We start from the raw sequence: 14420 nt of genomic DNA, 5'->3' as shown, positions 1-14420 counted from the left end.
TGCGTGCGTGTGTGTGTGTGTGTGTGTGTGTGTGTGTGTGTGTGTGTGTGTACTATGTGTGCCTGGTGCTCACTGAGGCCAGAAAAGGCCCTCAGATCCCTTTGAATTGGAATTGTGGTGGTGGTTGTCAATCACCATGTAGGTGCTGGGAACTAAACGTGGGGTTTCTGGAAGAGTAGCCAGTACGTTAATCTCTGAGCCCTCATGCCAACCCCTAGTGACAAACTGTATTTTCTGCCCTTTGTAAATTCCATGTCTTTCTTCTAAGGCGAGTTCTAATTTGAACAGCAATTTAGGGTTAGGTCAAAAAAAAAAAAAAAAAAAAAAGAAGAAGAAGAAGAAGAAAAACTTCACAGCAGCCATGAGGTGAGAAATGGCTCTGCAGAGTAGAAATGAACTACAGACGCTGCCTATTCCAGATGCTGCTCTCCCGCCTGTCACGTGGAGAGCTGCAGTTAATACAGATTCACGGGCCCACTGGGTTTCCGGCTCAGGAGTTTGGAGTAGGGCTGGGATTCTGCGTGCTCTTAGCTTCCAAATGGGAGTAACACCATGAAAGCATGTCTGTCCTGCTTTACCTCAGAGACGTCCTTACGCTAGTGCTTGCCTCTACTCCACCCGATTCAGCCAGACTCACCCAATTCCTTCTCTGTTCTTGAGGCTTCTCTCTTCCCAGAGACGCTTCAGAGCTTCACTCATGGCTTCTGGGAGAGTCTCCCATCCCTGCCCCCATCTCTCTGAAAGTACTAGACCTCGGACGGCACCGCATCCGGCCTTTTTCATGGTTCTAGGGACCTCCCTCGTCGTCAGACCTGCTCTGCTGCTGTTTTACCTGCAGTGACCCCAGCTCTGCAGACATTTTTAATTATGACAATCTTCGGCCGGGCGGTTGTGGCGCACGCCTATGATCCTAGCACTCTGGGAGGCAGAGGCAGGAGGATTTCTGAGTTTGAGGCCAGCCTGGTCTACAGAATGAGTTCCAGGACAGCCAGGGCTACACAGAGAAACCCTGTCTCGAAAAAACAAAGAACAAACCAACAAAAATTATGACAGTCTTCAAAGAGCAAAAAACAAACCAACAAAAATTATGACAGTCTTCAAAGAGCATCCCTCCCCACCTGGTCATTCTTTCCTCCTATTGTAATGTGGCACGTGACTGCACACTCCCCCTACACCTGCTGTCTCAGAGGATGCCAGAAGTGTCCCTCTAGTCCAGGGTGTGTCAGGGGTGAGTTCTGATGCCCACCTCAGCGTATCCACTGCTGTCTTCGTTTGGTTGTGAATCTGACTTGGAATGACGCCAGCAGATTTTTATTAATTACAGTGATGTGGTGACAACCAGGAACAGAGAGATCCGGGCTGAGACCAGTCACGTTGCTCTTGAAGGAGTCCTGCCCAACTCAGTCTTCCTCGGGCCTTTTGCTTAGAACCTGCTTCTGGGGCTTTCTGTCCTTCCTCGCAGGGGATTGTCAGGCGGAAGGTGTCAAAAGGCGGGCACAGTGTGTATGACTGATGCCTGAAGTATTTCTATGGCCAGTTGAGCCCTGTTCCAATAGAACTTCTGCCATTTGTCATTCTTTGTCATGCTTCCTCAGTGTCACAACAAGACGTCTAACCCGGGAGATTTTCCACTGCGGCAACCATGCAATCTCTTCTGCAGTGGATACTAGCCAGTATCTTTTAATCTAGTTCGGTAGCCACGCTATCAACCTGCAGGCAGTTGGGTCCTCTAGGCTGAAAGCTCAGTTCCCACTCTGGATACCTGTCCCGAGGCTCCCAGCCCGTCTTCCCGGTGCCTAAAGCTCAGTTCTACCCCCTCCATTTGCTTGAATAGTAGCTCCCAGGACCCAGGGAAAGAATTTCACTTGTTTGTTTATGATAAAGAATGTCGCTAAGGAAATGGGTTTGGTGAGGTGTGGAAGGGGATGTGAGGAGCTCTCGCGCCCTCTCTGAGCACACTGTGCAGGAATGGGCCCAGCAGGCTTCGGCCACGCCATTGTGCTAGTCTGAGCACAGCATCAGGATCTCCACGTGCTTGGCTGTTAGGAAGCTCTCAAAGAGTGGCTGTTTTGCTCTTTATGGAGACTTCATTGGATAGGCACGCTTGTTAGTAGGCTGAGTGGGAAAGCCAGTTAAGTTAGGCTCTTCAGAGTCTTCCTGACCCTTCAGTGTATCATTTCTACCTGCTGGGAACAGGGCAGGGCCCCTCTGGAGGGAAATGGGGCCTTTGCCCCACTGCCAGAGGAAATAGAATTTCTTTATGTTCTACTACAGGCAAAGGCAGATTAGTTTCATTATCTTCCTTGGCCAAGTCAGCAGTAGGATTATATATAATATATATTATATATTAATATTATATAATATTTATATACATCATATTATATAACACATTATATTTAACAATATAAAATATATCATATTATAATAATATCATATAATAATATAATATATAATATACCATATATCATATGTATACAATATACTATATACAATATACCACATATAATATATAATATATAATATATTACATTATATATTATAGATGCAGCCTCTTACCACATTCCTTATTTACACAGACACTGTGGAACCAAGTGTCCTGAATCAAAGAATGTCAGCACAACTTGGCTTGCCTCAACAGTTTGAGTCTCTGCTCGCATTTGCTTTCTGTTTCTGTTGTGGTAACGTCCTGTGTTCCCAGGGACGCCTGGGGTGCCCTGCAAGAGGCTATGTCAAAATAACAAGTAACGAAGCAAACAAAACGCCCTCAACTGTTTTATTTTTTCTCATTAAAATAACATATTAAATGTATTAAATGTTACATTTAATATAATTTAATTTAACATAATATATAATTAAATATAGTATAATATTTAAATTTCAGGTGAGACAGCTCACTCTACAGACAGGAACTCAGGTCCTCTGCAAGAGCAGCTCCCAATCACAGTGAACACTGGAATTTTTATTTCTCTGTACAAAGTAGTTCTTGGTGATTATTTTGCTAGGCACTTAAATTAAAAATTATTTAGTTTTAAATGGATTTAGATACACATGTGTAGTAGGTATGTGTCTATATGTGCACATTAATAGTAAGTGTCATAAAAGTGGTCTTTCTGTGTTGGGGCCAGAGAATGTATTTTATTTTATTTTTTGTTTTATTTGTTTTTCTCTTTCTTTTCTTTTCTCTTCTCTTCTCTTCTCTTCTTTTCTTTTCTTTTCTTTTCTTTTCTTTTTGGATTTGGTTTTTTTGAGACAGGGTTTCTCTGTATATCCCTAGCTGTCCTGGAACTCTGTAGACCAGGCTGGCCTCGAACTCAGAGGTCCACCTGCCTCTGCCTCCCAAGTGCTGGGATTACAGGCGTGTGCCACCATGCCCGGCATTTGTTTTTCAAAAACATGTTTTAATTAAACAGTGATGTTGTCATATATCTTTAAATGTTTTTTCTGTGTGCATAAGTGTTTTTGCCGGCATGTGTGGCTGTGTATCAGGAGTGTGCCTGGTGACAGCAGAGAGCGGAAGAGGGTGGGTGCTGGATCCCCTGCGGCTTGTTATCGGTGGTTGTGAATCATCATGTGTGTGCAGGGAGAGGAACTCCGGTCTCCAGCAAGAGCATCTCCTAACCACGCATAGTCTCTTCAGCTCCCAACTTTATTTTAATCTTTCATACAAACTTAGATATGAGTGTTTTATACAAGAATATTCTATCTATCATGGGCTGGAGGGATGGCTCAGTGGTTAAGGGCACTGATTGCTTGCTCTTCCAGAGGTTCTGAGTTCAATTCCCAGCACCTACATGGTGGTTCACAACCATCTGTAATGGGATCTGATGCCCTCTTCTGATGTGCCTGAAGTCAGCTACAGTCTGAAGATGAGCTACAGTGTACTCATAAACATAAATAAATCTTTAAAAAATACAATCATATTTCTCTAGCATTGACTGTCTATTTAATATCTACCTCAGTTCAGAGACTTCTGCTTCATTCTTTTACATTAAAAAAAATTGACCATCCAAAATGACAGATTTTCTCCAAAAGCTTGTTCCATTTCCCCAGCCAACAGTGACACCTTTTCAAATATCATCAGTACCTAGAGGTTTTTGCTTTTCTAATTTTTTCAAAGCTGAAAGATTAAAAGCAATGAAATGTGCTGTGTTTAAAGCTCTGCCTTTTAGGACCCTTAAGTCCAAATGTGTTTTTCAAGGATGAATTGCCCATTTGTTCAGTCTTCTGAATTTGACATTTTTAATATGGCATATATGTAAGAGTGTATATATATATATATGTATATATATATATATATATATATATATATATTCTTCTTTATTTGTGAAAGTGCTTTTTTTTTGAAGCTGGAAATTTTAACCTAGATCCCCCCACCCCCCACCCCCGAAACTGATAATTTAAGGCATTAAAGTAAATATATGAAGCATTTAAAGAATTGAATCATCTATTTTGAACTGAAAGGCATATAGAGCCATTTGTACCCAGCAAAAAGGTGAAAATACCTTTTAAGATGCATAAGGTATTCATAAAACAGTACTAGAGTAACTATGGTTTTTAGAGGCCTAATGTATACCAGGTAACCCATTAACAGTGTACAAATTGAGCTTATCTAAACTTTATACAATTAAATAAAAATAATTCATAACCAGAGTACTTTAAAAGTCATACTCACACACACATACATAAATTCTGAAAAATATGCCTAAATAATTTGAGGGAAAAAAGAGAAATTTTTATTTCTCTTTTAAATTAAAAAGAAATGTCGCAATTCCAATATACTCAAATTGACTGATGATGAAAACCTGTCAAAGTATGGGACAAAACCTGGGCAGGGGTGGTCCACACCTTTAATCCTGTCATGCAGGAGACAGAGGCAGGTGGGCTTCTGTGAGTCTGAGGCTAGCCTGCTGTACAGAGTGAGTTCTAGGACAGCCAGGGCTAAACAGAGAAACCCTGTGTTGAAAAACAAACAAACAAACAAAGACTAAGAGTATTAATATTATAGGACTTAGAGGAATATTTTGAGTTAAAATGAATTCTACTTAAGAATAATTAATGTATAGAATAACCAGGTTGAGCTCTCAACTATATCCTTATTTTAATATTTTTATTTATTCTTTGATCAATATTCTTTCTCCCAGATTCTCCCCCACCTCTCTAACACCCAACCTTATATTCTACTCTCTCTTAAAAACAAAAACCAAAACCCATGAGTCCAATTTGTGTTGGGCAACTACACCTGAGGCTTGGCTGCCCTGGAGTGTGCCTGACACCAGCGTCATCCTGTTCAGGGAAGCTGACCACCTCTCCCAGCAGCTATCCACTGGGAATAGCTTCCTGACTAGGAGCGGGACCTTGTGTCTGCTTCTCTTCCTCTGCACTGGGATTTTGTCTAGCTTGAGCTTGTGCAGGTCTTGTGCGTGCTGTCCAGTCTTCTTGAGTTTCTATGTGCATCAGCTCTATCCTATCATCCACCACCTCTGGCTCTTAAATCTTTCCAGCCCCTGATTCCACGCAGATCCCTGACCCTTGCAGAGAGAAGGGGTGTGATTTAGACACCTTACATAGGGCTGGGCATCTGTGAAAGTGTTTTAAACATATTTTTTTTTTTTGCTATATAAGTTGCTAACTTTGTTTCTTTTGTATGTGTGTATGTGTGTGTGTGTGTGTGTGTGTATCTGTGTGTATCTTCTAACTTACAAACTTATTTTAATAGTACAAGTTAAAATTATTTTCTTAATGGCCTGGATGGATGGCTCAGTAGGTACCTGCCATATCCCAGGAGTTCATATCCCAGGACCACACATAAAACCAGATATGATAGTGCCTGTCTGTATCCCAGGCAGGAGCAGAGCAAGTCTCAGAAGCATCATGGGCTGACTAGTTTGGTGTGCACAGTGGCAAAAACAAAGAGACCCTGTCTCAAACAAGGTGGATGGTGAGAACCAGCCCTCAGATTTCTCCTCTCACCTCTACACATGTACTGTGTTCCTGACATACACAGAAAATAGTGCACCCACCCACCCACCCACCCACACATACGAGGTTTAAGACATTTAGTTTTTCTAGCCTTAACGTCATGCTTTAATTAGTTAAGTTTTGTTTTTTTCTGTTTTTGTTTTGTTTTGTTTTTGAGTCAGTTTCTCTCCAAGAAGGCTTAGCCTTCTTGAACTCACTATGTAGATTAAGGTGGCTTCCCTTCTGCCTCTGCCTCCCAAGTGCTGGGATTAAGGGTGCACACAAACCATAATCAGCCTAATTTGAACAAAATACAAGGTATTTTTCCCCTGTCCTTTCTCTTGTAAAGACCAATAACTGTCAGAGGCCAAAGTGTTGTGTGAATATTTGATAACTGTTTAAGCTCATGAGAGGCCAGAGATAGGAAGCACTCAGAGATTGTGTAGTGAGGCTGGGGGAATTGAATTTGAAATCATGGTGCTCTTAGCAATGCTCTAGTTCTATTTTCCTTGCTATGATAAACTGTTCCGACAAGAAATTAGAGAGAAAGCATTTAGCATTTATTCAGCTTACATTTGCAGCCCACCATGGGAAGGGAGTTCATCACATCTACAGGCAAGATCACAGAATAATGGAGAATATTAGAGAATAATGGTTATTTTTTTTGAGTTCCTGGTTTTTATTATCTCATACACAACTACTTGTCTTCTGGTTTGTTGAAGCTGTACGTCAGACAACACTTGCCACAGTAATGCCTGTCAAAGTGGCTGCCCATGAAGACTCCAGCGCCACATTCATCAGAAGGACACTCTCAACGGAGTCGGCTAATTTTGCCATTTTCATCCACCTTATAGTATTTTAGCACAGCCAACTTAACCTTCTTCCTCTTGTGCTTATTCTTCTTGGGAGTGGTGTAAGACTTCTTCCTTTTCTTAGCACCACCACGAAGTCTCAACACAAGTTGAAGGGTAGACTCCTCTTGAATGTTGTAGTCAGACAAAGTACGGCCATCTTCCAGCTGCTTACCAGCAAAGATCAACCTCTGCTGATCACGACGAATTCCTTCCTTATCCTGGATCTTGGCCTTTACATTTTCTATAGTGTCCGAGGGTTCAACCTCGAGCGTGATGGTCTTCCCCATAAGGGTCTTCACAAAAATCTGCATCGTGGCGGCGACTCCACCCACAATGGCAGATCTCGAGAATAATGGTTATTATATGTATGCCTACCCCCTCTGCTCACCTGTTCACTTGGCTTACTTGCTTGTGCCCAACTAGATCTCTCCGCTTTTATAAAATTCAACCACCCAAAGATGTGCCCATAGGTCAACAGTCCTTCATGAAGACTTTCTTCCCAAGTGGTTCTAGGTCATGTCAAGTTGACGATTAAATCTAAGGTCTCAGGATGTAAGGGTATTGAGTAGGAATCTTGGTTGTATGCCCCAAACCCCAAGCCCTGGGCATACACTGGGATAGTAACAGTTAGTGGCAAGAAGCTAAGCTAGAGACTTTGGTCTTGATAGCCAGGGCTCTGTTGGGCATGAGAAGGACCTCAGTGGGTATTAGTAACCAAGAGAATTACTCTTCACTTTGCCTCCAGCTCTGTATGAAGAGTTTTGCATAGGTGTGTATATTTGAGTTTAGACACGTGTGGACCTTGACTTTGTTTTATTTACAAATTCTTTTTACAGAAGTAGACAATGTGGCCCAGTGTCACATTCAGCTTGCGCAGACTCTGAGAGAAGAGGCCAGGAAGATGGAAGAATTCCGGGAAAAGCAGAAACTGCAGCGGAAAAAGGTTGGTTTTGTGTATGTGTTAAATATCACCTTTCTTATACAGAGAAACCTCAGGCATGTCTGTTAGGAAACTGCTACACTTGCTGGACATAGTCATGCACGCCTTTAATCTCAGCATTTGGGAGGCAGAGCTCTGTGAGTTTCGAAGCTAGCCTGGTCTATATAGTGAACTCAGGATAGCAGGACAGCTAGAGTTACACAGTGTGACCCTGTCTCAACAAAACAAAACAAAACAAAACAAAACAAAACAAAACAAAACAAAACCAACCAACCAACCAAACAAGAAACAAAAAGAAACAAAAAACCCAAACAGGTCAACTTGGCTTTCACCCCTGATAACAATAATAACCTTTTTCTGGCTTGAGAAATTACATATTGGAGTCTCCATGTAGAGACTCAGTCTAGGAGAGTATGTCCTGTACCTCAAGCAAGTCTTCCATTTATTTGTTTATTTACTTATTTAAAAGATTTATTTTATTTATGTGAGTACACTGTCTTCAGACACACCAGAAGAGGGCATCAGATCCGTGGACCTATGGGGACCTGCCATCCTTCCCGGAGGTCCCCGTGAACTCCTTGCTGCATCTTAGTTTTTGACTCTAGCTGATGCTGTTTTGTCTGTGCCACAGCCAGTATTAAGGCTGTTTCCTACCCTAACTGCTCAAGATGAGAAGCTTTGCCTGCAGTTTCAAGTTGGAATCTAGGTGGCTCTGAGTTTGCCCACAGTAATTTATAGGGCCTCCCTGTCTCACTCCGCCATAATTTCATGAGCTGCCGTTTGCCTTTTTTTTTTTTTTTTTTTTTTTGTTCGAGACAGGGTCTCACGAAGCCTAGGCTGGCCTCTGACTGCCACCTAGCCTAGTCTCCTGCTCCCCTCCGCCCCCCCCCCCCCGCGCTCCTCCCCCTCCCGGAGTGCTAGGACTACAGGCTTGTGCTGTTTAAGAGCCCAGCTTAAGAGCTGCTGGTTGCTCGGCAGTGCCTTTTTCTGTTTCTCAGCCAGCGCTTGCGCAATGTCTCTTACCGTGAAGGAAGGACAGCATGGACGGTTAAGGAACGCCGTAGTATCAAACCCTATCCAACCCTTTCAGTCGTCCTCTCAGGCTGTCTATCTCTCCCAGAGGCTTATTCCAAGCGGAATCATCATGGGTGCCATACTCACTGGGTAGCACATCCTTCTGTCTGACATTGCAGGCCTGCCATCTTTTTAAAGAAATTTTAGGTTGTTTTGTTTTCTTTTGAGATGTGATCTCCCTGTGTAGCCCTGGCTGTTCTGTAACTCTTATATTTTCATGCTGGCCTCTAACTCATGGAGATGCTTCGGTCTCTGCCTTCCTAGTGCTGGAATAAAAGGTGTGCGCCCAGAACTAGGATTTTTAAAAGTTACTTTTTATTTATTGTTTTGAAATATGTTTTTAACTCAAATAGAATTACACCACTTCCCTACCCCACCCCCCTTTCCTCCAGACTCTCTTGGCCACCCACTTTGACTCCTCCCTTGTCCCCCAGCCACAAGTTGGTTTTTAATTTTTAGTTGTTATACACGTGTGTCTCTGTGTGGATTTGTGCACACGTGTGCGGGTGCCCATGGAGGCATTGACTCCTGGGGGAATTGGATTTAACAGGTGTTAGTGATCGACCTGTCATGGGTGCTGGAGCCAAACTCAGGTCCTCTAAATTGCTGGTTCACTCCAGCCCTGGGTGACAATTTTTGTTTCTTTCTTTCAGTTACTCTCTTTCCTTCCTTCCTTCCTTCCTTCCTTCCTTCCTTCCTTCCTTCCTTCCTTCCTTCCTCTTTTTCCTTCCCTTCCCTATCCTCCCCTCCCCTCCCCTTCCCTTCCCTTCTTATCCCTTCCCTTCCCTTCCCTCCTCTCCCCTCCCCTATCCTCCCCTTCCCTCCCCTCCCCTTCCCTCACCTCCTCTCCCCTCTCCTCTCCTCCCCATCCTCCCCTCCCCTCTCCTCTCCTCCCCATCCTCCCCTCCCCTTTCCTCACCTCCCCTCCCCTATCCTCCCCTCCCCTCCCTCCTCCCCCTCCCTTCCCTTCCTTTCTTTTCTTATTTTGAGACAGGGTTCTTTGCATAGCCCTGGCTGTCCTGGAACTAACAGAGAGCCACCTGTCTCGGCCTCTTGAGTGCTGGAACTAAAGGCATGTGTCACCACACCTGGCTGAAATGGCAGCAAAATGACATGGAGGTTGGAAAGTTGGCTCAGCAGTCGAGGGTGTACTGCCACTGCACTGGATCTGAATTCCTTTCTGTCCTTTTTTTTTTTTTTTTTTTTTTAAGATTTATTTATTATTATATGTAAGTACACTGTAGCTGCCTTTAGAAGCACCAGACGAGGGCGTCAGATCTCATCACGGATGGTTGGGATACACCATGTGGTTGCTGGGGTTTGAACCTCTGGAACAGCAATCAGTGCTCTTAGCATCCATGGAAGACGGCTCACTTGTAACTCAGCTCAGGGCCTTCTGGCCTCCGTGGCACCTGCACTTACACACATGCTCACACACAGACAGGCACAGACACACAATAAAACATACACATGCTCACACACAGACAGGCACAGACCCACAATAAAACATACACATGCTCACACACAGACAGGCACAGACACACAATAAAACATACACATGCTCACACACAGACAGGCACAGACACACAATAAAACATACACATGCTCACACACAGACAGGCACAGATGCACTATAAAAAAAATATAATCTATCTTAGCACCTTGGAGACCGAGGCAGGCTAGTTCCTGTGAATTCAAGGACAAGTCTGGTTCCAGGCCAGTGCAAGTTACCCAGTGTGGCCTTGTCCCAAAAGGAGAGAAAGAAAAAAATTAATTAAAAAGTTAAGGAGAGCCGGCGCACACCTGTAATCCCAGCACTTGGGAGGCAGAGGCAGGCAGATTTCTGAGTTCGAGGCCAGCCTGGTCTACAGAGTGAGTTCCAGGACAGCCAGGGCTATACAGAGAAACTCTGTCTCCAAAAAAAAAAAAAAAAAAAAAAAAAAAAAAAAAAAAAAGTTAAGGAGATATCATGTCTTGTGTGAAAACAGTAAAAAACAAAACAAAACAAAACAAAAAACCTTAAAAAAAAAGTTTAATGCCTAAGTCAACTGGGCTCGCCCGCCATAGATGATTCTGTAAAGGAGGTGCTCAGCAGTCCTGGCCCTGGTGGGGAAACGTGCTGGCTCTGCATGGCTTCCAGAACATTCCTGCTAACGTTACATAGAGCCAGGAGTCGGCCTCAGAACAGCAGCAGAGCAGCCAGGGCTCAGCTGGAGTCCCACTCGCTGCAGGAGACACTTTCAAAACATTGAAAAGTCCAGTGTTTACTAAAAATTGTGTTATGCGTTTCACAATGAGCTCTGGGGTGACTTTGAGCAACTTTTTTTTTTTTGAACCTCTTTTTGGGGGAAAAATGTGCCAATGCTAACTTCCCTTTTACAAATTGTCACACTGCATCTCTGGTCTTCCACTTCTTGGAAATAGAGCCGTTTCCACTTATCGCAGGCACTAGCTGGTTGCTTGCTTTTCTTGCCTGACTTTCTTTTTCTCTCATTGGTTATGGTCTTGGTTATGCTAGGCAAGGAAGGTATTGTACTTGAGCTGTGTCTCCACACCCAATTTACTCATTTATTTACCTTTTTAAAATAAACTTTTAAGTAGAATGTTTTCTGCCTTTAAAAATATACACTTGTTTTTTAGATTTTAAAAATAATTATTTTTAGCCAGGTGTGGTGGTACAAGCATTTAATCCCAGTACTTGGGAGGCAGCAGCAGGCAGATCTCTGTGAATTCAAGGCCCACCTGGTCGGCCATAGTGAGTTCCAGGAAAGTCAGAGCTACACAGTGAGACCCTATCTGAAAAACACAACAAAACAAAAAAATCTTTATCTTACATCTATTAGTGTTTTACCAACATGTGTCTGCATACCATGTGTGTGTCTGGTGCCAGTGTAGGTTAGACAGAGATGTCAGAAATTCCCTTGAGCAGGAGCTACGGAGGTCATGAGCCACCATGTGTGTACTGGAATTGAACCCAGATCCTCTGCAAGAGCAAAGAGTGTTCTTAATTGCTGAATCATCATTCTAGTCTTGTTTCTGATCTCTGTGACTACGTGTGTGTGTGTGTGTGCTCACATGTGCATGTGCAAACATGCATCTATTGTATATATGTCTGCGCCATGGTGTATAAGTGAAAATCAGAGGACAACTTGCAAGAGGTGGTTCTCGTCTCCCACTGTGTGGGTGCTGGGGATTGAATCCACATTGCCAGGCCTGACAGCAAGTGTCTTTATCTACTGAAACGTTTTATTGGTTCCCTAATTAATTTCTTTAGCAAATGGGGGTACGGGAGAGGTAGGAAGGATGGCTGGCTAGATGTTTTCAGCTGCTCACTTCTACAAGCAGTGTTTTCTTGAGGATGTGCCCCAAGGTGGACATGTTATCCTACTAAGCACAGCACATAGCCAGACAGACTGATGTGACATAAAATCAAGATAAAATATGAGAGCCGGGCGGTGGTGGCGCACTCCTGTAATCCCAGCACTCTGGGAGGCAGAGGCAGGTGGATTTCTGAGTTCGAGGCCAGCTTGGTCTACAGAGTGAGTTCCAGGACAGTCGGGGCTATACAGAGAAACACTGTCTCTAAAAAACCAAATTAAAAAAAAAAAATGAACTATGAGAGTCTTACACAGCCGTAGGGGAAGGAAGTTCCCACCTGAACACCTGGTAGGGACATACAAACTCACTTGGGGTTGGTGAAAACCTCCTGGAGGAAATCACTCTTATGGTAAAGGCAGGAGTTAGAGGCCACTGCTGAGGTAATGAGCGCGGCCAACCTCTCATTCCTGGAGGTGGGCAGGGCCTTGGCCCTAGGCCTCAGTAAGCTACCTCAGAATTATTTTCTCAAATCTCTTATTCCCCCCTTTCCTTCCTCTTCCTTCTTCGACCTTGTAGATGACATAGATGAGTTTTTTTACTTTTGTTTTGTTTTTTGCATCCTCTGTGTTATCAATAATAAAACACATTCACATTAGATTTGTTCTGAGCTGAAAACCCGAGTCCTGGATGAATATCTTCTCCCCCCTCCCACCCCAAACATCTTGAAGAGAATTTGGACTCACTGAGGTCACTGTGAGTGGGTCACCCTGGAAGTGAGGATGGACAGAAGAATATTTAGGTCAAGGTTCCTTAGCAGGTAGAGATGGACCTGACGTGCACCCACTAACTCTGAGTGTGGTCTGGAGCAATGAGTGTTACTCCAGCGGCCGGAAATTGTCTGTATCTTCTCAGAGTCAATGGCTGCTTTTTAGGATCTTGACAACTTTCAAATGCTGGTGTGCCTGAGAAGGCAGAGGGGAGTGATGGGAAATGAAGAACTAGGTAGCGTAAGTCACTCAGCGCTGAGAGTGTCTAAAGTAGATGCTACATAGAACTGAGAGATAAGGAGACATATTGGGCTGCCAATGATAAACTGGTGTCAACAATCAACTAGACAATTAGCAAAGTGTTTATTTGGACTAAAAGGGTCATGGCAAAGCCCAGGACTCTTTTTTGTTTGTTTGTTTTTTTTGGATTTGTTTTTTTCAAGACAGGGTTTCTCTGTGTAGCCCTGGCTGTCCTGGAACTCACTCTGTAGACCAGGCTGGCCTTGAACTCAGAAATCTGCCTGCCTCTGCCTCCCAGAGTGCTGGGATTACAGGAGTGTGCCACCACCGCCCGGCTAAGCCCAGCACTCCGAATTGATCTGCTCAAGTAGGCTCAAGAAACCAGTGGTCATTATTTAAGGAGTAAAGCTAACTCTTGATGGCAGTCACCTGGTCAGTTATGTGAATCTCAGCTTCCCAGCAGCTGTGGCCTGGGTCTGTCATGGCTCTTGTATCCATGTGGGATTTGTATGTTACTGTTTCTGCATTGTCTTCCTCCTTAGCAGAGGAATAGGTACTTCCTGCTATCTCTCTTTCAGAGAAAGCTACAAGGTGAATTCTGGTCTAGTTGAAGCTCCCTTGGGGGAATTTCATTTATCCTGTTTGAAGTGAGTCCACCCTAAGCATTTCATCCCAATATCCTGAAAAGCCATTTTATGCTTGTCTGATGTGATAATTCATGTGCTGCCACCTTCCTGCAATGTAGCTTTCCTATTTGCTGACTGCCTTAATTGGTTTTCCATTTTGGTGCAGACTCCACAAATAAAGCAATTTATAGAAGAAAAGTTTCTTGTTGCTTACAGCTTTACATGGTGACCCATGATTTCATGGTAGGGAACATGGCAACACACAGACAGGCATGACTCTGGAGCAGAAGTGGTTGCTGTTGAGATAACAGCCGTGAGTCTGAGAGAAAGCTAGCTGGGAATAGTGTGGGCTCAAAGCCTGCTCCCAGTGACATGGCTCCAAAACAAGGCCACACCCCCTAATCCTTCCTAAACAGTTCCACAAGTGGGGGATGGAGCACTCAAATATGTGAGCCTATGAGGGTCCTCCTCATTCCAGCCTCCACATGACTGTGTTTTGGGGCTCACAAAGTTTATTGCCATCAGAAAGATGGAGATATAGCACTTACATAGAAGAGATACTGTGAGCATGAAACTGTTGCACGGCTGCTGGGTGGTGGTGGTGGTGCATGTCTATAATCCCAGCACCTGGGAGGCAAAAGCA

The 14420-nt window shown here is 43.8% G+C and overlaps 2 protein-coding genes across 3 annotated transcripts in view; one reads left to right on the top strand and one right to left on the bottom strand.

Moving 5' to 3' along the window:
* The window catches only part of Pstpip2 (proline-serine-threonine phosphatase interacting protein 2), a 102104-nt gene that overhangs the window by 62750 nt on the left and 24934 nt on the right, over positions 1–14420 (top strand). For both annotated transcript variants that reach the window (XM_052155325.1, XM_052155324.1), the window contains exon 5: positions 7649–7755. In XM_052155325.1, coding sequence (XP_052011285.1) covers positions 7649–7755 — 107 coding nt within the window. The remainder of the gene's footprint in view (positions 1–7648; positions 7756–14420) is intronic.
* Positions 6382–7190, bottom strand: LOC127663693 (ubiquitin-40S ribosomal protein S27a-like). The gene has a single exon (XM_052155326.1). It carries the CDS (start codon positions 7121–7123, stop codon positions 6770–6772), a length of 354 nt encoding a protein of 117 aa, XP_052011286.1. The 5' UTR covers positions 7124–7190; the 3' UTR covers positions 6382–6769.

The sequence above is a fragment of the Apodemus sylvaticus genome, chromosome 13, assembly GCF_947179515.1.
Source record: "Apodemus sylvaticus chromosome 13, mApoSyl1.1, whole genome shotgun sequence".
Classification (NCBI taxonomy): domain Eukaryota; kingdom Metazoa; phylum Chordata; class Mammalia; order Rodentia; family Muridae; genus Apodemus; species Apodemus sylvaticus.
This window is presented reverse-complemented; position numbering and strand designations above follow the sequence as displayed.

Bases quoted from the DNA above. Each gene is read 5' to 3' on its own strand.
- LOC127663693 (XM_052155326.1), bottom strand. From the start codon at position 7,123: ATGCAGATTTTTGTGAAGACCCTTATGGGGAAGACCATCACGCTCGAG.